The sequence below is a fragment of the Cydia strobilella genome, chromosome Z, assembly GCF_947568885.1.
Source record: "Cydia strobilella chromosome Z, ilCydStro3.1, whole genome shotgun sequence".
In the NCBI taxonomy this organism is placed as follows: Eukaryota; Metazoa; Arthropoda; class Insecta; order Lepidoptera; family Tortricidae; genus Cydia; species Cydia strobilella.
Genome location: NC_086068.1, coordinates 2042166 through 2066220, shown reverse-complemented (window position 1 = coordinate 2066220; position 24055 = coordinate 2042166). Strand labels below are relative to the sequence as shown.

Below are 24055 nucleotides of genomic sequence, written 5' to 3'. Positions count from 1 at the left end.
CTGACAAGCGACAGTAAGTACCCTTTTGGTTGAAAATGGCACATCTGATAAATCCAAGATAAATCTGTGCCAAGCTCCAAAATTCCTATATTCGTACAACAATAACCCGCGTAGCGGGATGGCAGCGAAGTTTTTTTACAGACTTGGGCAGATTTTTATTATGATGCTTTTTTTGTTAGATTTGGATAGAATAGGGATGTTGACATGAATCGCGAATATAATATGCCAAAAGTGTATTTGACTGTATTTAAAATAAATTATTTTACACTACACATGAAATAAAGCACCAGAAGATTAATAGAGAAACGTAGACAGCAGTTACTTTTAGACACAATTCCTATTTTAAAACTCGTAAAAAACTATAAATAGTACGTAATTTGATTGTGACATCACATGCTAGTGTATCATATCAATGAGGATTACGGAGTTATATCTATCTTTGATCATCCACTGTTTTTTGTTGACGTGATCAGGTCCTGGCAGAAAATCAGTGCTTTTCCTAATGGGTGAAGCGTAATACTGAGCCAGAACCTTTTTGTTTTGCTGCGACGCACACAGGATTTTTATTTGTATAAAACAGTATTTTTATGTATTTTTTTCCTTTTCCTCTACATATTATGTAAAAATCGGTGTGACTTATTTGTTGTTGTAATTTTTATTTATTTTCTGGATTGTTCTGTGTACCTATGTCATTTCTGTATTTGAATATTTTGTGTGTATTGTGGCAAACAAATAAACTGTTTATCTATCTATCTATCATCTAAATTCTATAGTAGCAAAATCGTTTTGACAGTTCGAAAAAAGAAACTGATTTGACTAGTAGTTCCTAGTAGTCCTATAGGGATGTTGACATGAATCGCGAATATAATATGCCAAATGTCGCAAAATTGTATTGAACTGACATCTATCAGATAAGCGTACCAATCTTTGGTACCATACTTCCTGTTTGAAGTTTCTAATTTAAGCCACTAGGTGGCAGACTCTTAAGGTATTTAACTACTAATCAACTACTAATCAAATCAGTTTCTTTTTTCGAACTGTCAAAACGATTTTGCTACTATGGAATTTATATGAAACACTAGCATGTGACGTCACAATCAAATTACCTACTCTTCATAGTTTTATACGGGTTTTAAAGTAGAAATTGTATCTAAAAATAACTGCTGTCTACGTTTCTCTATTAATCTTCTGGTAGACTATATAAAGGAGCCTAATCTCTATGTATGAAAAGTGTCCATCAAAAAAAAGTAATTAGGCAGCGCCACCATACACCGAAATACTACCAAAAACAACCTACGTCATTTGGTCGGGTTATTTATTGCCTTATGTCCCAGAGCCTAACTAGCGCCACCGGAGAGATTAGGAACTATTATTTAAAGCTGAAAGCGATCACTTTTGCAACAATTCTGCCTTAAGAGATTGGCATCCTTTCTATACCATCCATATTCTGGTGCTTTATTTAATGCATGGTGTAAAATAATTTATTTTAAATACAGTCAATAGGGTATTTGACTTGACGCCAAGAACGTTTATAAATTTTAAATCAGACTAAAAGTAAAACTGTTAAAGTAAAGTTCAGATACATTTCAAGTCTAGACATAGTATATACAAGTAGTTATAGACGCGCCACCGACCGAACGGGGGTAAGAGAAAGAATATTCATATAAAATTTGGGCAGCATAGGATTTTTTCACTTTCACTCTTATAAATTTCGGTATTTCGCCATCGCCTCCTACCTATGATGCCACCCGATCGGTGATAAGCACAAAGCATGGCACTATTTTCTCTTTCCTCTTATAGGAATCCCAATAAGACTGTCTTTCTCTATCAAAGAGTGTCAGGCCCTTGAAGTCTAACGACATATTAACCCTTAAATGCATGCTTTTTTTGTCCGAAATTAATATGTGTATAATTGTTTACCGATTCTGGGAAAAATAATAAATAAAATTAAAACATCGATTTTTACTGCTAAAACAGTGTTAGAAGTTACATAGGGTAAATCATAATTTTGTAAATATAAAATTATTGATAAAAGGTACTGTCATAGTAAATTTTGTAACCACTGTAAATTCACTGCCATCTATCGACATACTTTAAAACTAAAAATGAAGATTTATAAAAATACGTTAAAATATGGATAAATGATTTTTTTATTTGCATTAATTATTTTTATATGATTTGGACCCATGTTCTTTCACTGGTATGCGTTAAAATTTTAAATAACAAACGAAACAGTCGACGCCCTCTATACGAGAGTAGGCCAAAACTAGTGGCGCCATCTGATCGAGAATCAAATTTTCGTGATTTTCGAGGCACGTTTTTTCCTTAGACTGTATCCATCTATTACGGAGTTATATCTCTTTGATAAAAGATATATGAAAAATCTTACTACCGTCGGGAAATTTACACTATTTGTGCTATACTCGTACCTATAATAGATATATTAAATAATTGCAAACCCCGAAAGAAACCGCCTTAATCACATACTAAAAACCGGCCAAGCGCGAGTCGGACTCGAGCACCGAGGGTTCCGTACTTTTTAGTATTTGTTGTTATAGCGGCAACAGAAATACATCATCTGTGAAAATTTCAACTGTCTAGCTATCACAGAGATACAGCCTGGTGACAAACGGACAGCGGAGTCTTAGTAATAGGGTCCCGTTTTTACCCTTTGGGTACGGAACCCTAAATATCATCAACTTTAGACTTTTTCCAAATTTTCCGCCATTCCGTCTTAAAACGAATGTAAATTTTTAATACTAAAATTTGAATAAAAAATCGGAAAATTCATTAATTTACTGGTAAAATAAATGTACAGGAATAAATCGATTTTATCTATTTATGGGTGAATCAACTATTTCATGTTGTTATTGTGTCCCGTCCAGCCAGGAGACAATATTAACACAGTTTGTCAGACGCAAAGATAGATATAACTCCGTAATATGTAGATATAAGGCCTTTCCAATGAGCTACCACTAATAAGCACGTTTCTGGATCGTTATACAACATTCCGTCTGACAAAGAGGATATAATATTATAGAGCGGTACTGTCATAGTAAATTTTGTAACCCCAGTAAATTCACTGCCATCTGTCGACACACTTTAAAACTAAAAATGAAGATTTATAAAAATACGATAAACTGTATTTAAATATGGATAAAAAAAAAAATTATTTGCGTTAATTATTTTTATATAATTTTGACCCATGTTCTTTAACGAATATGCGTTAGTATTATAAATAACAAACGAAACCGTCAACGCCATCTACACGACAGTTAGCCAAAGCTAGTAGCGCCCTCTGAACGAGAATCAAATTTTCTTGATTTTCGAGGCACGTTTTTTCCTTAGACTGTATCCATCTATTACGGAGTTATATCTATCTTTGCTGCATTTGAGGGTTAAGCTGTTACATTCTATCCGACAAGGACCTTATTTTATAAAGCTACGAGTAACACTCGTCAACGGTAGATGTAAGGGCAGCTTCATAAAATGTGACGTTCTCAAGTAAAAGGCACCACATTGTCGCTTACCATAAGGGTGAAATTCGCTTGCATCCCTATACGAATAACCTGTCAGAGCGACCTTGTGGTAAGCGACAACGTGGTACCTTTTACTTGAGAACGACACAAATTGGACCCTGGATTTACTAATATTTTTCACATGAGACGTGAGCAGGACTAATTCTCCACACTCAGTAACTGTTGATTGCATGGAGACTGTATAAAGGAGCCAAATCTCTATGTATGAAAAGTGTCCATCAAAAAACAGTAATTAGGCGGCGCCACCATACACCGAAATACTACCAAAAACAACCTACGTAATTTGGTCGGGTTATTTGTTGCCTTATATGGTTCATGTTATACTCATGTCCCAGGGCCTAACTAGCGCCACCGGAGAGATTAGGAACTATTATTTAAAGCTTAACGCGGTCACTTTTACAACAATTCTGCCATAAGAGATTGCGATCCTTTCTATACTATCCATAGTTGATTGATTTATTTGAAACAAACCACACTTTTTCTGATTTTTTAACTTTTTGGGTGAGGACAAATTTAATTCTCTACAATCGTGGTTACCCTACAACATCTAATTAATAAACATAAAACCTCTTGAACCGTAATGACTTATTATGACTCAATGACTGCATTTTAATTATGAAGAAAATAAACAATCAAACTTGAGTGAGATAAGAGTTTTCAAAAGTTACCAGATTGATGACAGGATGACAGTGATGAAACGGTGATGACACTCAATTTGACACAGAATATCGGTAGTTTAGTACTTATTTTAATTGTAGTGCGACCATGCATGTCGTAAATAAATTAATAACTTTTTTTTGTCTATCTGTGGTAACACAGTAAATTCACTGCCATCTATCGACACACTTTAAAACTAAAAATGAAGATTTTAAAAATACGATAAAATGTATTTAAATATAGATAAATGTTTTTTTTTATTTGCATTAATTATTTTTATGATTTTGACCCATGTTCTTTAACTGATATGCGTTAAAATTGTTAAATAACAATGAAACCGTCAACGAGAGTAGGCCAAAGGTAGTGGCGCCATCTGATCGAGAATCAAATTTTCGTGATTTTCGAGGCACGTTTTTTTCCTTGGACTGTATCCATCTATTACGGAGTTATATCTATCTTTGTTAATACTGATACGAAACAGTTGCTTGTAAATTACGAAACGCGCAGTGTTGATCCTGCTCACGTCTTCTGAATCACCCTGTATGCTTGGCCGGGTCAAGCATGAGCATGCGCTCCAGTAGATCCTTGAGCTGCGTGATCTTCTTCGCTTCGAGGCCTTGTTAGTCAGTGGTGGCAGATTTATGGGAATTTTATAGTAGAATTAGTTGTTTTGCCATTTTAGTTGATTAGGTGTGATTTAGATAAATGTTTTTAATATTTTTGTGTCATTTAGACATTTCAGTGTGATTACTGATTTCACTAAATATTGTCAAGTTTGTGTGACTTTCACTAAATATGGTCAATTCAGTGTGATTTTTGTAGTGCCCTGGTCATTTTTAGTGTGATTTTAGAAACAGCAGTCATTTTAGAGTGATTTAGTTAACTTAATATATCACTTGAAGGGTACACGGAAAGAGGGTCATGTCTAGTCACTTTTTTTCGAAAATGAGATTTTAATCTCAAAATATAGAGCCCTCAATGAACTATTAGTTACAACTTCTGTTACCGCTGCAATTATAAATATAACTCCTTTTTTTCTCACTTTAAAATCACTACTAAACGAAAATAATATGGTTAATTACCTACATCGTTCCTTTCAAACAGCGATAACTCAAAATGTTGTCACAGTGACAAGACATGTTCTTTCCGTGTACCCTTCACTTATAATACCACCAATTTAGTGTAATCATTGTAAAATATGACAAATTTATTTTTTATAATCGTTTTTTACTACAAAAATACGCTCACCACCCGACTAAGGGTCGGTTGGACCAAAAAGTCTGTCACCGCTAAAGGGTTCGTTATATTTGTGCCATTCTCAATCAAAAGGGTACTTGCCGGTTGTCAATAAGGCGCTATTTCCAAATAGCTTCAATTTGAAATCAACCTTATTCACAAGCGACAATGTGGTACCTTTTGGTTGAAAATGGCACATTTTATTGTATGGAAAACTTTATAGATATCTGCTGCGTGACGTTGATATTCGCCCTAAATATTGAAATGACCTGCTTAGTACATGAAAGGGTATATGCTATATTTTCTCCTGTATAAAGGCGTGCGCGAGACAGTGGTTGACGGACGCACGCTTGGCCGGGTCAAGCATGAGCATGCGCTCCAGTAGATCCTTGAGCTGCGTGATCTTCTTCGCCTCGTTGGCTGGGAGGCGGTGGTGGGAGGGCGCGAGCTCTGATTGGAGGTCGCGTGACGGTTTTATGCTGGTCATTACTACTACTTTTTCCTGAAATTTGAGGAAAATTTGTTAATTGTGACGTTTTCAACCAAAAGGTACCACATTGTCGCTTGTCGATAAGGTTGATTTCAAATTGAAGCTATATAGAAATGGCGCCTTATTGACAACCGACAATAAGTACCCTTTTGGATGAAAATGGCACAATTATTTAAGGGTTTCCAGAAAACTCGGTTCTCTATACAAACGTAGTTCGCTCTCATTTTAAAACGACTAGCTAGATTTCTCAACTTTGTACTTACAATAGGATAAGGTATATCTATGCCTGTAAATATTTTATCTAGCTTCAGATACCATAGTTAAAAAAATACAGTGAATTTAAGTTTTCCATACAAAACTTGTTTTTGCTCTATTTCGTTTGTTTTATAAATTGGAGCTATATAAACTAATTTTAGACCTAGATATACCTCATATCATTGGACTACTGGAGTCTAAAAGTGACCAATAAAATAAGTTTTTCATTTTTTAAACAAGCTTTTATCGCTGACTGTACTTTTTCTCCACAGACAACTAATACTCATCAAGACAATTCTAAAAACTAAACACAATTAGGTTTTGTTGTTTTATCAGAGTTTCTATGACCACCTCCTGTCTCCATCATCAGATCAGCTCAATTGTACCATAATATTGCATTGTCACCCGACTTACAAATGTATGCAAATTTTTAGCTTCTTTGGAAGTCTGGAAGTGGGTCAAATTTAACTTGCATGATTTGACCCTTACAAACATATTACATACATACATACATAGGTACATTGCAAGTCAATAATACATACACTACCGCTCAAAAGTATTTAGGCGCCCGCAATTTTCACCATACAATTGTATACAAAAATTATTTTCAAAATCATACTGTTCGATCGCAGGCAAATGACTCTCTTACATGTTGGATTGAATTTTAATTTAGGTAAATATATTGAGTCTCAAATTGTTGCCAAAGACATCCTTTAAAATTTCGAGTTTACTTTATGCAACGATTTAAAAAACCCTTATGTACTAGTTCATACAAAATAAAACGATTTTGTACTGGAAAACGATTTATGGATTTTTTAACCCTTGCCATTTGGTAAATAGGCAATGTACACGAATATTCTGCACATCATTTTGGAGCTCGATATGTCTGTTAAATTAAAAAAGTAAACTGCACAAAAAACTGTCACCCGACTGCGACTTGGCGGTATAATTCTGAAAGTCGATTTTGTATACAATTGTATGGAAAAAATTACGAGTGCCTAAATAGTTATGAGCGGTAGCGTACATAGGTACATTGCAAGTAAATAAAAAGCTTGTAATAAGCCAGCTTTTAATAATTTCCCCCAAAAACTAAAAATCAAAATCACCAAACTCACCCTCTCAGTAACCCGGTCCAACTCGTGATACAGGAAATTGCACTGCGCATCAAAATGCTGGTCCTTAAACAATCCCTTCTTAATAATCTTATTGGGTATCTTTCCCTTCAAATCCATGAAATATTTCAACATTTCATTATTAGATTTCCCACTGAACATGATCCGTCCGGTGGACAGTTCGTATATAGTGCAGGCCGTGGACCACATGTCGATACCGAAGTCATAGGGTACTCCGAGGATGATCTCCGGGGCTCTGTAGAATCTGGAGACGAGGTATGGGGTGAAGTCGTTCTCTGTGACCATGGCAGCAGAGCCGAAATCGCACAGTTTGAGGAGGAGCTTGCTTTCGTTCACTAGGATATTGTCGGGTTTTATATCTGAAAAGAAATTCATATGTTTATTGAGGTGTGTAGCATACCGTTAGAAATTTCATAAACCAAAGATCTAAGAAAATGAACCCTCCAATAGCTATTACTTTTTTAGGGTTACGTACAGTCGCCATCAGATATATCTGAGCGGCCGAGGTGCTCAAAAATATCTGAACACGCACTAACGCCTTGACAATAGAGGCGTGTTCAGATATTTGTGAGCACCACGGCCGCACCAATATATCTGATGGCGACTGTACCCAAAGGGTAAAAACGGAACCCTATTACTAAGACTCCGCTGTCCGTCTGTATGTCACCAGGCTGTATCTCATGAAACGTGATAGCTAGACAGTTGAAATTTTCAGCAAATGTTGTAGATTGTATTAAAATTACGTGGAAATTAAATCGATGTTAAGAGAAATTGTCACTTGTTTTGAAGTAATTTCTGGAGAAAATTGATATCGTCTAACTTTCATTTACACAAAATTACTATTTTTAGCAGTCCAAACTTCACCAAATTTACAAATAAGAGCGACAAAATCAGTGCTATACGCGTCCATAAACCTCCATATACCTAAACGTCCATTAGAAAAAAAAAACATTACTAATTTAGTGGGTCTGTTTTCAAAAAATTTATCTGTAAAACGGCAAGATGAGAAGACGTGCTAATAGAAACCAGTACTTATTATTTCAATTAGCCTCATGCATGAGGTTTATATTTGAACGAAATATGTTTTATTCGGATGTTTGTTACCGTTATATCATGTTACTAATGCATTTCCGTTTTTAAATTACCATTTAATTACTTTAAATTATAAATAAAAATTACAAAAATTTGCCCGCGAAAAGCTAGTGAGCGAAACGCTCGAAACGCCACGTGACGTCACGCGTTCGACAGATTAGTGTCATTAGTAGCAAACGTCAGTTGGGCCGCCCAACGTGTGACGTCATCACGCTCTGTCGAATTCGCGCCAAAAATTATGAGCGTTTCAACCGCTCAAAAATTTTCAACATTTTAAATATTTTTAATAAAATAATGTTAAGGTTTACAAAAGTATTTTTATCATTTCCGGTGTTCCAACGATATAAATTATGAATCCAAAAATAAAAATAAATTCATGCATGGAGCTAATTACGTATCAAAAGGTGTACAATATTAGCGACTAAATCTATCAATTTTACATTTTTGTGACTAAAATCGATAACTGGTTTTTAACTAGGATACACATACCAGCGTGTAATATTCCAGTCTTCTTGAGCAGTTTTAGGGCCAGCAGTATCTGCTGAGTATAACTCCGCACTGCTTTGATGTGGATTCCGCTATTTTTGCCATATTTCTTTAGCACCTAAAAAAAAAAACAAATAGGTTCATTGAAGATTTATTGACTGACGAAATTAAAAGTATAGTAGATTTTAAAACTTTTGACAAAGCAGTTAAAGAATATTTCTTGAGCCGTCCTTTTTATTCCATAAATGAATACTATGATAAGTTTTTTGACCAATGTACCTGACATCTCTTTTATTACTAATCTAACGCATTTTGTTCTTCTATAATAATTTGATATTTGATTTGACATTATTATTGTTTTTTTTATTTTACATAGTTTTTATTATTTGTGATCCTTGTATTAATGTTTTATTCTTTAAACTTACCTGTCTAATTTTAAGATGTGTGTGTGTATTATTATTTCTAATATGTATTGTTGTGATCTGTTTTTTTTTTTAAATTGTATTTGCATGCATTTTTATGTGTTTGACGCAAATAAATAAATGAAATGAAATGAAAATGAAATTATATCGGTAAAGTACCTATAGTAAGTATAATGTTATTAACCAGATGAAGTCCTTTCGAAAGATAAAGGAACAAGTTACATTTTTCATTTAATCAAAAGGGCATTTTATTACAAGTCCCCGGCAAGCTCGGCCGAATTACACCTTCCCATACAAACGTAGTTCCGCTCTCATTTTAAAACTACGTGTTGGATTGTAATGAAACTTTGCACATACAATGACATGAGGTACTCATATCTAGGCATGAAATTAGTTTTTTTTTAATACCACGACGGTGGCAAACAAGCATACGGCCCGCCTGATGGTAAGCAGTTACCGTAGCCTATGGCCTGCAACACCGGAGATATTACACGCGCGTTGCCGACCCTTTAAAAACCTGTACACTCCTTTTTTGAAGAACCCCATACTGTAGCCCCTCGGGAAAACCTCGGCAGGGAGCTCATTCCACAGCCGAAGCGTACGCGGGAGGAAATTCCTCTCAAACCGCACAGGTATTCCTTTTATATAGCTCCAGTTTATAAAACAAACGAAATAGAGCAACAACAATTATTGTATGAAAAACTTAAATTCGCTGTATTTTTTTAACAATGGTATCTGAAGCTACATAAATTAATTACAGACATAGATATACCTCATCCTATTGTAAGTTCAAAGTTTCAGAGCAATCTAGCTAGTCATTTTAAAATGAGAGCGGAACTACGTTTGTATGGAGAACCGAGCTTGCCGGAGACTTACAAAATGTATCTTTTTTTTTTTTTATATATAATCTGGTTTTTATGGAGGCTTTGGACACTCTAGGTGAACATGTCAGCCTCATGGGTGCTATCATAGTTCCCTACTCAAGGGAGAGGTCAATAAAGTGGTAAACACTGATTGCTTTGTCCGATATAGGCTCTGCCAACCAGCAATTGATCTGTCCATTGTGCATGGAGCCCAGACTACCAAAAATTCTTTTTCTCAAGTCCGAATTCCGGACGCATTCCAACAACACGTGAGACAAGTCATCAGTCTTCTGACAGTTTGCACACAGTGGTGACGATTTAACACCCATCATGCACAGAAATTTGTTTGTAGGGATGTGTCCGGACCGGACTCGGAAAGAAAATGTATCTTTGCTAAAATAAAATGTTCTTTTGATTAAATGCATAATGTATCTTGTATCTTTATCTTTCAACAGGCGTCGTAGCACGGTACGCTTATCACTATGCCTGTCACGTTCTAACAAGTATGTGAGTGCGAAAGTGACGGACATAGTGATAGGGGAACCATGCTGCGCGGGCAGGACTTCATTTGGTTAATGACATTGTATATAATAAAGGGTGAAACGGGTATTTACGGTATTTAATGTACGATCACAGTGTAATCCGCGCCACACAAAACGATCTCTGGATATTATGTATGTATGTATGTATGTATGTATAAACTCTTTATTGTACAAAGACATAGAACACAAATATGGCACAGAGATAGGCAGTACAAAGGCGAACTTATCCCTTTAAGGGATTTCTTCCAGTTAACCTTTGAGTAGATGAGAATTGATGAACGGTAGACAAATATAGCACTGCGTACAATAGACTAGAGGAAAGTCAATAAATTTATAAAAGAGGGCGAAAATAAATAAAATAAGATAAAAATTTGAAGTAACAGTACTTATACTTACTTATACCAACTAGATATAGGTTAAAGATGAGTAAGAGCTTACCTGACCCTATGGGATGTGAACTATATAATAAGTTACCATACAATATTAAAAATATAGAAAGCGAAAGTTTATTCCGTTTACGAGTGAAAACACTTCTGTTGTCTCGCACATTGTACAGCGTTAAAGAGTACATGACCAATGATTATTCCGAATTTGATATTATTTTAAACAATAAAATATTATGAAATAAAACTATGAAAACGGATTATATCGCGTATATTGAATTGTGTGGTGTAGGGTTGGAGCCGGCGTAGTTTTTATCGCGTGTATATATATATATATATATCTTTACTTTAAAATAATTGTAGTGTATAACTAGCCTTATGAACCGATTTTGCATGTACAACCAGCCTTAAAGTTTGTAGTCTATGATTGTTCATTATTTTAGTATGTGGGTATTTTTGCACTTTGTAATTTTTCCTCAATCACCCGTTGACCACGAACGCTGTAAAGGGTTCGAAACGTCGGGATGTATTATAAATTCAATATACGCGATATAATCCGTTTTCATAGTTTTATTTCATGAGTAACTATCGCGGTAACCGAAGACAATATTAATAAAATATTATGTAACCACAGTAGTTGAGCTGACCAATATATAATATTAGTAGTGTTTGACGAAACTTAATTTTTCACTGTATAGATATAATCTTAATAAAAATTGTAATATACTGTACTATAATAATAATAATAATACAAAATTGTATTCCTATGAACATAATCTCTGACGATCATTATAGTTATGCGTTTTAGGTTTGATTGAAGGCAAATTTATAATGTATTTTATAATGAAATAAAGATATCTTATCTTATCTTATTTGTAGTAAGATAAAAGAGCATTTTTCTAAAGTGACATGCGAACGTGCCAAATATACACGGTACTTGAGCCACTGAAAACCTGAGACACCCCAACAGATTTTATTTTTATTTTAAACTCATCTTGAGTATTTATTCTTTAATCCGGTAAATATTAAAATAAAATATTCGTTGTTTAGTTTTCTTAACAATTCTATTCGACTAGTAATTCTACACACGATACTTCGTCGTTTGAGTGACATCAAACAATTGCTAGTTACAATCGTAAACACTGTTAACTGACCATTTGTCAATACTAAAGTCCCTATCAAAAAGTTGACCGTTAGAGAAGTTCAGAAAAAAATATCCTCTTGGCTCAGCTCTCTTTCCTACGAGGACATAGAAGAACTTCTAAAAGTTGACAATTAAATAATATTCTTTTCACACACACACACCCATATACATACATACATACACACACACACACACACACACACACACAGACACACACACACATTCACTTTAAAATTCCAATAAGTTTAAATTAATTGTATAAACTCAAACTAAACTAAACTCATTCGAGTCTGGGTTACCTACGAGACAGGCTAAGCCTAGTGTAGGAACCAGAGTAACCTGACTGTATTTTTCTATACCAGGTACATTTTGTCAACTGTGTTTAATTTAAGTTAATCTTAACAACCCTAAAAATATTTTGTGTACCTACAATAAAAAAAAAAATGATTTTTTTATTTTATTTGCATACCTTACTGCAACGAGATAAGGTCTACCAATGGCCAGTTAAGGGTGTTGCTCATTGACATATAACGTGTCAAATGCTAGTTATTGATATTGTTGCATTACAAACTTGTAGACTGAGCATGTAAGAATAATAAAAAATAATAAAAAAATTACCCCCATTAAAATATAGCGTAATCGATTCTCCTATCGATTCTGAACAAACCGTTTTTAAGTTTTCAGTGGGTCATGAAACACCGTGTATAGTTTTGTGGTGAAGTACTCACCTCTCGTAGATTCATAGATAAAGAGTACTCACCTCTCGTAGATTCATAGATAAAGAGTACTCACCTCTCGTAGATTCATAGATAAAGAGTACTCACCTCTCGTAGATTCATAGATAAAGAGTACTCACCTCTCGTAGATTCATAGATAAAGAGTACTCACCTCTCGTAGATTCATAGATAAAGAGTACTCACCTCTCGTAGATTCATAGATAAAGAGTACTCACCTCTCGTAGATTCATAGATAAAGAGTACTCACCTCTCGTAGATTCATAGATAAAGGTTCCATGACCATGCACAGATGGCGCTTGTGGAAGAAGTGGCGGAACAGACGGAGACAGTGGAACTTGTCGTCCGCGTCCGCGTCGTTCAGACGTTTCAGGATCTCCAACTCGCGGAGACCGGTCTTGTGCCTGTGAAGAAACAAGCGCTTAGTGTGGGCAAAGAGGATATAATAAGATAGAGCGGTACTGTCATAGTAAATTTTGTAACCACTGTAAATTCACTGCCATCTATCAACACACTTTAAAACTAAAAATGAAGATTTATAAAAATACGATAGAATGTATTTAAATATGGATAAATGATTTTTTTTATTCGCATTAATTATTTTTATATGATTTTGACCCATGTTCTTTCACTGATATGCGTTAAAATTGTTAAATAACAAACGAAACCGTCAACGCCCTCTATACGAGAGTAGGCCAAAACTAGTGGCGCCATCTGATCGAGAATCAAATTTTCTTGATTTTCGAGGCACGTTTTTTACTTAGACTGTATCCATCTATTACGGAGTTATATCTATCTTTGTTATTAGCAATGTTTAGACACACATGCTACTAAGTAGCAATTGCTCAATAGTGGCATGCTTTCGTGCTAGTTATCAGCAAATGTAAACAGTTCATAAGCATGCTCATGAATGATAGCACGCTTTTTAGCATGCTATTCTAGAGCATGTGTAACAGTAGCTTTAGGCAACTTTAGGTTAGGTACTCACATGATCTCGTTGTTCCGTATGATCTTGACGGCGACGTCCGCGCCTCCACGCGCCTGGTCGCGCGCTCTGATCACGTTACTGAACACGCCCTGCCCCGTGTATCCGTATACCGCGTAACGGTTGTCCAGGGATTCGCCGATACGGACTCTGGCGACATTCATCATATATATATTTTTTTTAATAAATAAATATTATAGCACATTCTTACACAGATTGACTAAGTCCCACGGTAAGCCTAAGGAGGCTTGTGTTATGGGTACTCAGACAACGATATATATATTATATAAATACTTAAATACATAGAAAACACCCATGACTCAGGAACAAATATCTGTGCTCATCACACAAATAAATGCCCTTACCGGGATTCGAACCCAGGACCATCGGCTTCACAGGCAGGGTCACTACCCACTAGGCCAAACCGGTCGTCGAATAAATAATGTACACTACCGGCCAATAATATATCACCATGTTTTTACGGTATAACTTTTTTTTATATATTTGTGAGTGACAACCTTCACTGCTTTAGGCGGTCTAGTAGTATTCCTTTGTAGCTATAAATACAATGCCGCGCGACGCTGTGCGACGTAAGCGCCATCGACAATAAGGTCCCTTTTCATAGAAAATGCCTCATATTTATGCCCTTGACTGTAAACACTTTACCTGTAGTATCCTTCGGCGTCATCCCAATTGTCAGTGAGGGATGGATTCTCTAGAGTATTCTTGCCACGAGGTCTGCCAACTGTAGGGCTCTGTGGACAACGGACATTTTATTATATTTTTATTTTATTAATTCAAAAAATTTACACAGCATTACAGCGAACTAATACACTGAGAAATTTATAATAGAAAGTATTTATACAACTAGGTACATGATACAGTCTAGAAAGGACAACAGAACAAATGTAAGAAAAAAACTAATACAAAACAGATGATTCACGCTTATCCATCGCCTCACAGTACCTCATACATTCTTTACACATTCCTCGCCAGTCTGCCTTTGACCACGAACGTAACGTCACGTTCGAAACGTCAGGTCATAAATAAACGTAAGTTTTTACGCGATTAAGTCCCGTGCTTGTTTTAAAAACATTTTATTAATTCGCATTTCGCTTTTCTTTTTCAGGGTTCCGTACCCAAAGGGTAAAAACGACCCTAGTCCGTCGGTCTGTCTGTCTGTCACCAGGCTGTATCTCATGAACCGTGATAGCTAGATAGTTGAAATTTTCCCAGAGGATGTATTTCTGTTGCCGCTATAACAACAAATACTAAAAAACAGATAAAAAATAAATATTTAAGTGGGGCTCCCATATAACAAACGTGATTATTTTGCTGTTTTTTCCGTGATGGTACGGAACCCTTCGTGCGCGAGTCCGACTCGCACTTGGCCGGTTTTTTATTTTCTATTTTGGTGTGATAATCTTAATGCGGTTCACAAAATACATCTACTTACCAAGTTTCAACAGTAAAGTTCTTATAGTTTCGGAAAAAGTGGCTGTGTCATACGGACGGACAGACAGACAAACAGACAGACAGACATGACGAATCCATAAGGATTCCGTTTTTTGACATTTGGCTACGGAACACTAAAAAGGAAAATACTCACATCGACATCGAAGTTATCCTGATCCGCAAACATGTCCCACTCCGAGCCCGTTCTCTTCTCCGTCTTATGAATTCTGTCTTCCTCCTTCTTATCTTCTTTAGGTTTGTCTTCCTTCTCTTTCTGTTCGGGTTTGGGCTCCGGCGTGTCGGGTTTGGGCTCGGGTTTTGGGTCGGGTTTTGTGGGCGGCGTTATGTGGGGTTCGGGTTGTTTTTCTTCTTTTTCGTCTTTGGCGCCGCCTAGCCTCTGTAATTAAAAGAAGGGTTAATAGGGAATATTACGCGAAACTCTGCGTAGGGGGCGCCACTACCACTATCTGAGGGTCTATCGTGAAACAAGAAAATTTCTTCATCTCTGTCACTTTTGCAATAATATTGCATTGTCACCCGACCTACATATGTATGCAAATCTTCATCGGAAACCGGGAAGTGGGTCAAATTTAACTTGCAAGATTTGACCCTTACAAACATGTTACATACATACTTACATAGGTACATTGCAAGTTAAATAAAAGCTTGTAAAAAACTGTCCATCGACACATCAGTAACAAGCACACAAGTCAGATAGCAAGCCAGTTAACAGGCGCCATCAGATATATGAAAGCGGCCAACGGATAACTAAACACGCCTCTATGGTAAAGGCGGTGAGTGTTAAGATATTTTTGAGCACCTCGGCCGCTTCGATATATCTGATAGCTGCTCCCGCTGGTTGCGTCGCTCGATCTGCTCCTCGTTTCCCTCATCATCAGTGTTGAAGATGTCCAGCTCTGATTAACTAGCTACTAGGTGCTCCTTTACATGGCGACCCTGTGCCACAAATTATGTAATAGTTCTTACGAACAGATACTTATCTCTCAAAGAATACGTAAATACCTACCGTTTTGATACCTACACAAGAATACAATGGAGTGACCTTCAACGCGCCGCTCCCCGCACCGCGCGCGCCGGCACAGCGCTAGGGTTGCCGACACTTCTTTCAAACACTTAGGTATCTTAGGTAGATATCTAGCTATAAATGTGTCATAAAAAACATTACCTACATCTTTACTACTTAGCTTGTAACTATCGTAAAAATAATAACAGTAGGTGTAAGTACCTATATTGAGAATGTCTACTTTTTCTCATTTGTCGGAAGAGTAAAAAACGATAATTAATTATTTGTTTTTGGTATTCCTGCATCCACACACTACAAGCTGACCTATTGTTTCGTTGCGAAGACATTTCTTTCGTATAATCTCCGGCGTGTTCGAGCGCGCGGTGACGCGTGTGGCAACCAACTGGCTTGGTACCGCGAAGGGGACGCGATTCGTAGGTATAAATCCGAGCTCGCGCGGAGAGTTCCTTATCTGCCTGCCTGTGCACCAACCTTGAGCAGCTGCTCCCTCTGCTTGCGGCGTCGCTCGATGATCTGCTCCTCGGTTTCCTCCTCATCATCAGTGTTGATGGAGATGTCCAGCTCGTCGGACGAACTGGCTACTAGGTGCGCCACTTCGCTGCCGGAGTTCTGAAATCATTTTTATTAGTAACTATGGATACTTTTGCTTCTAACAAAAAATGTGTGTGTAATCTTTACGCACGATTGAAGTAAAACTTCTTTGACGATGACGTTTATCGCTATGTTGACACTTTGACGTGTCCTATTGTGCGTGTGTCACTACTGAGCGTTACTTCCGTCAGAAAAAAGTCTAGTCTAGTCGCGCCTAAAGAAGTTTTACTTAAAAAAAAACAGTTTAATATCCCATCTTTTGTGGCTTTCCATAGAGAAGAGTCCTTATGCACATGGAGCGTAGGTAAGGACCCTTTAGGCATGGAATGCCACATTACTTCATAGTATTATAGTCTTCATCAAGAGTTCCACTTTAGAAAATTATGGTTTTCTTGAAGGAACAATTTTAGAATTTAATCCTTTTTCGGTCGGTTAAAAAAGAATTAGGGTATAAAATCTAGGCTCAAAATGTTCCCTTTTCAATTACACAAATTGACTGTCTTCTAAATAGCCCTTCTGTACTCATGGACAAATTAAGGGGATCGTAAAACCCGGCCAAGTTCGAGTCGGACTCGCGCACGAAGGGTTCCGTACCATTACGTAAAAAACGGCAAAAAGATCACGTTTGTTGTATGGGAATAGGGGGGGCCCACTTAAATATTTATTTTATTCTATTTTTAGTATTTGTTGTTATAGCGGCAACAGAACTACATCATCTGTGAAAATTTCAACTGTCTAGCTATCACGGTTCATGAGATACAGCCTGGTGACAGACAGACAGACGAACAGCGGAGCGGAGTCTTAGTAATAGGGTCCCGTTTATTACCCTTTGGGTACGGAACCCTAAAAAATAGAAACCTATATAATTCTTACCTTGCGTCTATCCCTGCTCCCTCCTCTCCTATCTCTCGACCGATCTCTCTGTCTCTCTCTCGACCTTCTATCTCTGTCCGACGGCCGTCTCGTACGTCTCAGCGGCGACCTCTCTCTAGACCTTCGACGCCTGACTTCACTCTCTCTATCCCTCTTTACCACTTTATCACGTCTTTCTCTTTCCCGCTCACGTTCGCGCTCTCTCTTCTTTTCTCTCTCGCGTTCCCGCTCCCGCTCCCGCACCCGCTCCCTCTCAGCTTCGTGAATCTTCCGTCGCTCGCGCTCTTTCCTTTCCCTATATTCTAATCGTTTCTCCATCTCTTTCCTATTCTCTCTGTTAATGATCTCTCGTAAATCTTCTTCGTGCCTTCTTGTTCTATGTCGTTCCTTTTCCGTTTCAGCGGATCTGTCTTTGCTTGTTTTCTTTCTTTTGTCATCTGTTTTAGATTTTTTGCCAACCGGTGATTTATCATCGTTAATACATATGACATCATCTTTTTTTTTCTCACTATCGCTTTCATCACTTTTATCCGAATAGTAAGCGACAAGAAACGCTTGTAGCAGTTCTTTTTGTTTCATAAGTTCTTCCAGATTTAGATCATCTTCTATCATATTTAGTTCAGGGCTGGCGCAGTCTTCTTGGTAATTTTCTGTCTCTGAATTTGACGATATGATCTCTAACGCTTCATCTTTTTCTTTAGTGTCACCGTTCTTCTCTTTAACTATTGAAGGTTCTTTTGGCGGCGGTTTTCGGTCTCTGCTCTTCTTTATAAGTTCTTCCACATCAGAGAGAGATGTCTCACTCTCCGGTTTGGGGCTTTTATGTTTTTCCTTTTTAGATTTTTTCTTCTTTTTGTAAGCTTTGTCTTCATCCTCTTCGCTCCGCTTGTGCTTTTTGTGTTTCTTGCTTTTTTTCTTTTTTCGCGTTTCGTCGTCGTAGTTGGAGCCGTTTAGAGCCTTCTCGGCATCTAGTTTACTTCTGGAAAAAAGTAGAATTTCATGTTAAAACTTATTAAATCATGGCTTTGTTTAAAAGATTGTTGTAATAATTGGTTTTTTTCACCGAGCGTTAGCGTTGCCATAAGGAGTGGTAAAATGTGAACATTATAACATTATGACATCTGTTATGCGACAGCAGTAGGCCGAGCACATGATTGGCGCGACAGTATCTCGCCGCGAGATAGACTACCCGTCTTTTACTAACTGTATGAATTAAAGAGGGACGTGTACTCTCTCGCCAATCATGTGTTAGCCCGGCTGCTAGTGTATAAAATAAATAGTGGAGAAATATGTCACATAAAACGTCATGCACATTTGTTGTAAAACCATCGCCTAGAAAGTAAGATTTGTGTCGATCTCGAATAAAAGGTACCACATTGTCGTTTATCACAAGGGCGCTCTGACAGATTATTCGTATAGAGATGCAAGCAAATTTCACCCTTATGGTAAGCGACGACGTGGTACCTTTAACTTGAGAACGACACCTAATGAGTTAAATAGGGGCGAATTTCGCAAAGCTGCGGGCACAGAATAAATAATAGTACTAGGTACGGAAGATTCACTCTCTAACAAAACGCGACAAATATGGCCGCTAGGTGGCGCAAGCGCGAACAGGCGACCGTTCCATAGCGCTCGGCAACTACTATGGCTAGACACCAAAATTGGTGTGGGCCGCATGTACTTGTAGCGACGCGACGAAATCGCGGAGTGAGCCACGCCTGCTGCAGGGCTATAACTATGTACATACTTCATAAATATGTATACATTTCTTTACCCTAATGGATTAAGGTGAAAAAACCGGCCAAGTGCGAGTCGGACTCGCGCACCGAGGGTTCCGTACTTTTTAGTATCTGTTGTTATAGCGGCAACAGAAATACATCATCTGTGAAAATTTCAACTGTCTAGCTATCACGGATCATGAGATACAGCCTGGTGACAGACGGACAGCGGAGTCTTAGTAATAGGGTCCCGTTTTTACCCTTCGGGTGCGGAACCCTAAAAATGAACACATATTTACGAACTCGTTTGTAGCTATCAGAAGCATAATATATCAAGGGCCCGTTTATCAAAAGCTTGTAGCTTTTAATACAAGTGGATGTCCCTTTTTGACAGCTTTTGTTAGAAAGGGACTTCCACTTGTATTACAAGCTAAATCCTGACCAGGAATATATGATCACGCGCCATGTTGCGGAATTTCACTGGAACTAATTTCATACTAAACTGAACTGTCACCCTATACATGAGAATAACAGCGCCCTCTTGACAATGATATATTTCTGGTCAGGCTTTACAAGCTTTTGATAAACGGGCCCCAAGTCGCAAATCTCGCGAAATAGTGCTTATCGTCTCTTTCGCTCAGTAGTAACTAGAAAGGGAATTACGATCGCTAGTAAGATAAGTAAAGATAATCGAATATGACAAGGTAATTTAAAAAGATAATAATAAGTAGCCAATAAGCCTGACATTGTGATAATAGATCGATCGCAACGCCGGGCCGTGCTCGTCGACATCACCATCCCGCATGATGAGAATCTCGTGAAAGCCGAGAAGGACAAGTCCAGTAAGTACCTAGACTTGGCTCACGAGATAACCGCCATGTGGGATGTTGATTCGACGATCATTGTCCCGATAGTCGTTTCAGCGAACGGTCTCATAGCGAAGAGTCTCGACCAACACCTTGAGAGACTCTCGCTAGGTGGTTGGATGCAGAAGGCGGTCATCTTGGACACGGCGCGGATAGTCCGTCGGTTCCTCCCTCTGCGGCCCTGACCACCGGCAGTTTGGGCCCTGCCCCGCTGCTGGCGGCACCCCAGGTTAGGTTTTTTATAATATGTTTATATGTATTTTATATTGTCTTTGTACGTGTTTTTGTATTTTTTTTTTAAATCCATATTATAAAAACCTAGCCTAAGATGAAAGAAAAATAAAGAGAATAATAATAAAAGACATAATATTGTCTTCGGTTACCGCGATAGTTACTCATGAAATAAAACTATGAAAGTAGTGTTTAAACTTTCTTGGATCACCTAAATTCCATCCATAGCAAAATAAAATTTACTATGGAGTTGGAAAAAGACTGTTCTCTCCCCTTCTTAGATGTATTGGTAAAAAGAAATCCTGATAACACCCTAGGTCGCACTGTGTATAGGAAACCTACTCATACTGATATATCTTTACTTGAAAATAATTGTAGTGTATAACTAGGCCTTATTAACCGATTTTGCATGTACAACCAGCCTTAAAGTTACTATAGTCTATGATTGTTCATTATTTTAGTATGTGGGTATTTTTGCACTTTGTAATTTTTCCTCAGTCACCCGTTGACCACGAACGCTGTAAAGGGTTCGAAACGTCGGGATGTATTATAAATTCAATATACGCGATATAATCCGTTTTCATAGTTTTATTTCAATAATAAAACACGTTTATTCAAGAAGTTTAAACATAGATACATAATAAAAGTACACGATAATGCTTACAAACTAATAAGATAGGTGTTAGCTGGTACTTACTCTTTACCCATGATTGAATCCTCAGTGTGTGTTGAACTAACTTGTTATTCGGACTATATCTGTAAATCAGGGAAGTGATGTTGTTAACAAATTATTCAAAGGAGCAATCATAATCATTTATTTCTAGAATGCGGTACAATAAAGATGTAATAAAACAATTTTTGATCAGCACATCCTGCCTGAATAGGCATAGAAATAATAAGTATTGCCAATAGAACTTATACTAGAGCGGTACTGTCATAGTAAATTTTGTAACCCCAGTAAATTCATTGCCATCTGTCGACACACTTTAAAACTAAAAATTAAGATTTATAAAAATACGATAAAATGTATTTAAACATGGATAAATGATTTTTTTTATTTGCATTGGTAAGAGTGTGCGACTTTCTGAAGGTCGCCGGTTCAATATCCGGCTCGTACCAATAAGTTTTTCGGAACTTGCTGTACGAAATATCATTTGATATTTACCATTCGCCTTTCGGTGAAGGAAAACATCGTGAGGAAACCGGACTAATCCCGATAAGGCTTAGTTTACCCTCTGGGTTGGAAGGTCAGATGGCAGTCGCTTTCGTAAAAACTAGTGCCTACGCCAATTCTTGGGATTAGTTGTCAAGCGGACCCCAGGCTCCCATGAGCAGTGGCAAAAATAGAGCGGCAAAGGAACACTTAAAACAGTAGGTACCAAATATTCTATAGGTCTAGCCTTTAACTGAGGTGGTTCGCACTAAAGCTATCATGGGCAGCTAAGGACTGAGTGAAGGCTTGGCTGCATGAAGCTGATTTTGTATTATTGGTAAGTTAGTAAATCCCTACTAATATTATAAATGCGAAAGTATGTCTGTGTGTTACCTCTTCACGCTGACAACGCTGAACCAATTTAGTAAAAATTTGGCATAGAGATAGTTTGAGTCGCGGGAAAGGACATAGGATAGTTTTTATGTCAGAAATCATCAATAAAGAGAGTGTAAAGCGGGGTGAAATTAAGAGATTTAATGAATTGTCTGATAATTAATGTCAATTCAATTAAGCTTATGCTAAAATTGAATGATTGCTGTTACACTTTATCCAGGCACTAAACTAATACCTTTCTCGTCACACGACTTTCATCCCATCGCATCACATGCCCGTACCACGCTAAGCAATTTGCCCTTACTTTTTCTGTTATGGGTGCAACTTCCAGTGTTCCTCTTATATACTCATTCCTTATCCTATCCATTCTCGTCACGCCACACATCCATCTTAACATTCTCATCTCTGCTACATGCAATCTCTTTTCATCCGTCACCTTTAGGGCCCAACACTGATCCATACATGACGACAGGACTTATGATTGTTTTATAAATTTTACTCTTCAAGGGATTACCTATAAACAGAATTAATTTTAGTAGGAAGTGGCCCTACTGCATAAGCAAAAAGTGTGGTGCAACCTCTTTTAGTTTTTTTTTTATATTTCGACTTGGGTCATATTCTAGAGATCCTAAGGATTAACACTGATTTCTAGTTACTGAGTATCCTTAGTAACCAAGCTAAATTAATATTGAGTAGGTTATCTTCGTGAATTATTAAGATATCCATGTCATAAATAAGTCTAAACACGTATTTCAGCTATAAGTAAACCAATTTTGAGAATGAGATCTTAAAGCTATCAATTTTGTAGCCCGTAATTGATAGATGAAGAGTACTCAAAATTGTTGTTTAGTCCATAGCCTAATGTGTACAACTGTTTCTTATATGCCGCCTGCTTGCTCTAAATAAGTGATTACTTAAAGGCGTTAGAGGCATGTACTCACGGAAATCTTCTTCGGAACTTATGGATTAACTTACTTAACACTATTTACAGCTATATACGAACACTTTTTAAGTGGAAAATTATAAAATATAAACGTGACATTACCATGAAATTTCACAGGAACATTTTGATGGACGGGATAATAGTGTTGCCAGCACTATTGATGATGAGCCCAGTAAAAAAAGTAAGTATAGTCTGTAACTAATGAGTTTGTCAAATTTCAAACATAGAGAATCATACTATCTTTGTCTTACACTAGTACTAGCACCCAAAAGAAAAGGATGAGTAAAGTTTTTTTTTCTTATTTACTGCCAATTTGGGTTGACCAACTATATTTTTATAGCTATTTTTAATTTGGGTGCTAGTACTAGTGTAAGACAAAGACAGTATGATTCTCTCAATCTATATTTGAAATGAGACAGTCCTTTGACAAACTATATTTTGAGTTCTCCCCACGATTAAAACATTAACTTTTTCTATAATTGTTATTTTTTAGTTTGTAGGTACATGATTAAAAAAAGATTAATCGTTTTCATGTTTCAAGCAATGGTTTTGAAATAAATGCAAATCGAACTTTACACAACTGCTACACAAAGATAAATTATGTATCTTTTTCGCTTGTTTGATTTATATAGTTTGTCAAACCAAATTATCAGTAAATAAGAACAAAAATAACTATATTCATCCTTTTCTTTTGGGTGCTAGTACTAGTGTAAGACAAAGATAGTATGATTTTCTCTGTCTATGTTTGAAATGAGACAGTCCTTTGTCCAACTATATATAGATTTACAATTTATTTACAAGGTTATATTATTATTTTTCTTTGCAT

General features: G+C 36.9%; 1 protein-coding gene across 1 annotated transcript; it reads right to left on the bottom strand.

Annotated features, from left to right (window-relative positions):
* Positions 1-5192: 5192 nt before the first annotated feature.
* Positions 5193-23350, bottom strand: LOC134754545 (serine/threonine-protein kinase PRP4 homolog). The gene is made up of 11 exons (XM_063690848.1): positions 23332-23350; positions 21438-21496; positions 17926-18904; positions 16933-17070; positions 15571-15813; positions 14628-14716; positions 13965-14111; positions 13227-13380; positions 8892-9006; positions 7293-7669; positions 5193-5934 (listed from the first exon to the last, which is right to left on the bottom strand). The coding sequence occupies exons 2-11, from the start codon at positions 21446-21448 to the stop codon at positions 5728-5730; spliced, it is 2460 nt and encodes an 819-aa protein (XP_063546918.1). The 5' UTR covers positions 21449-21496; positions 23332-23350; the 3' UTR covers positions 5193-5727.
* Positions 23351-24055: the final 705 nt, after the last annotated feature.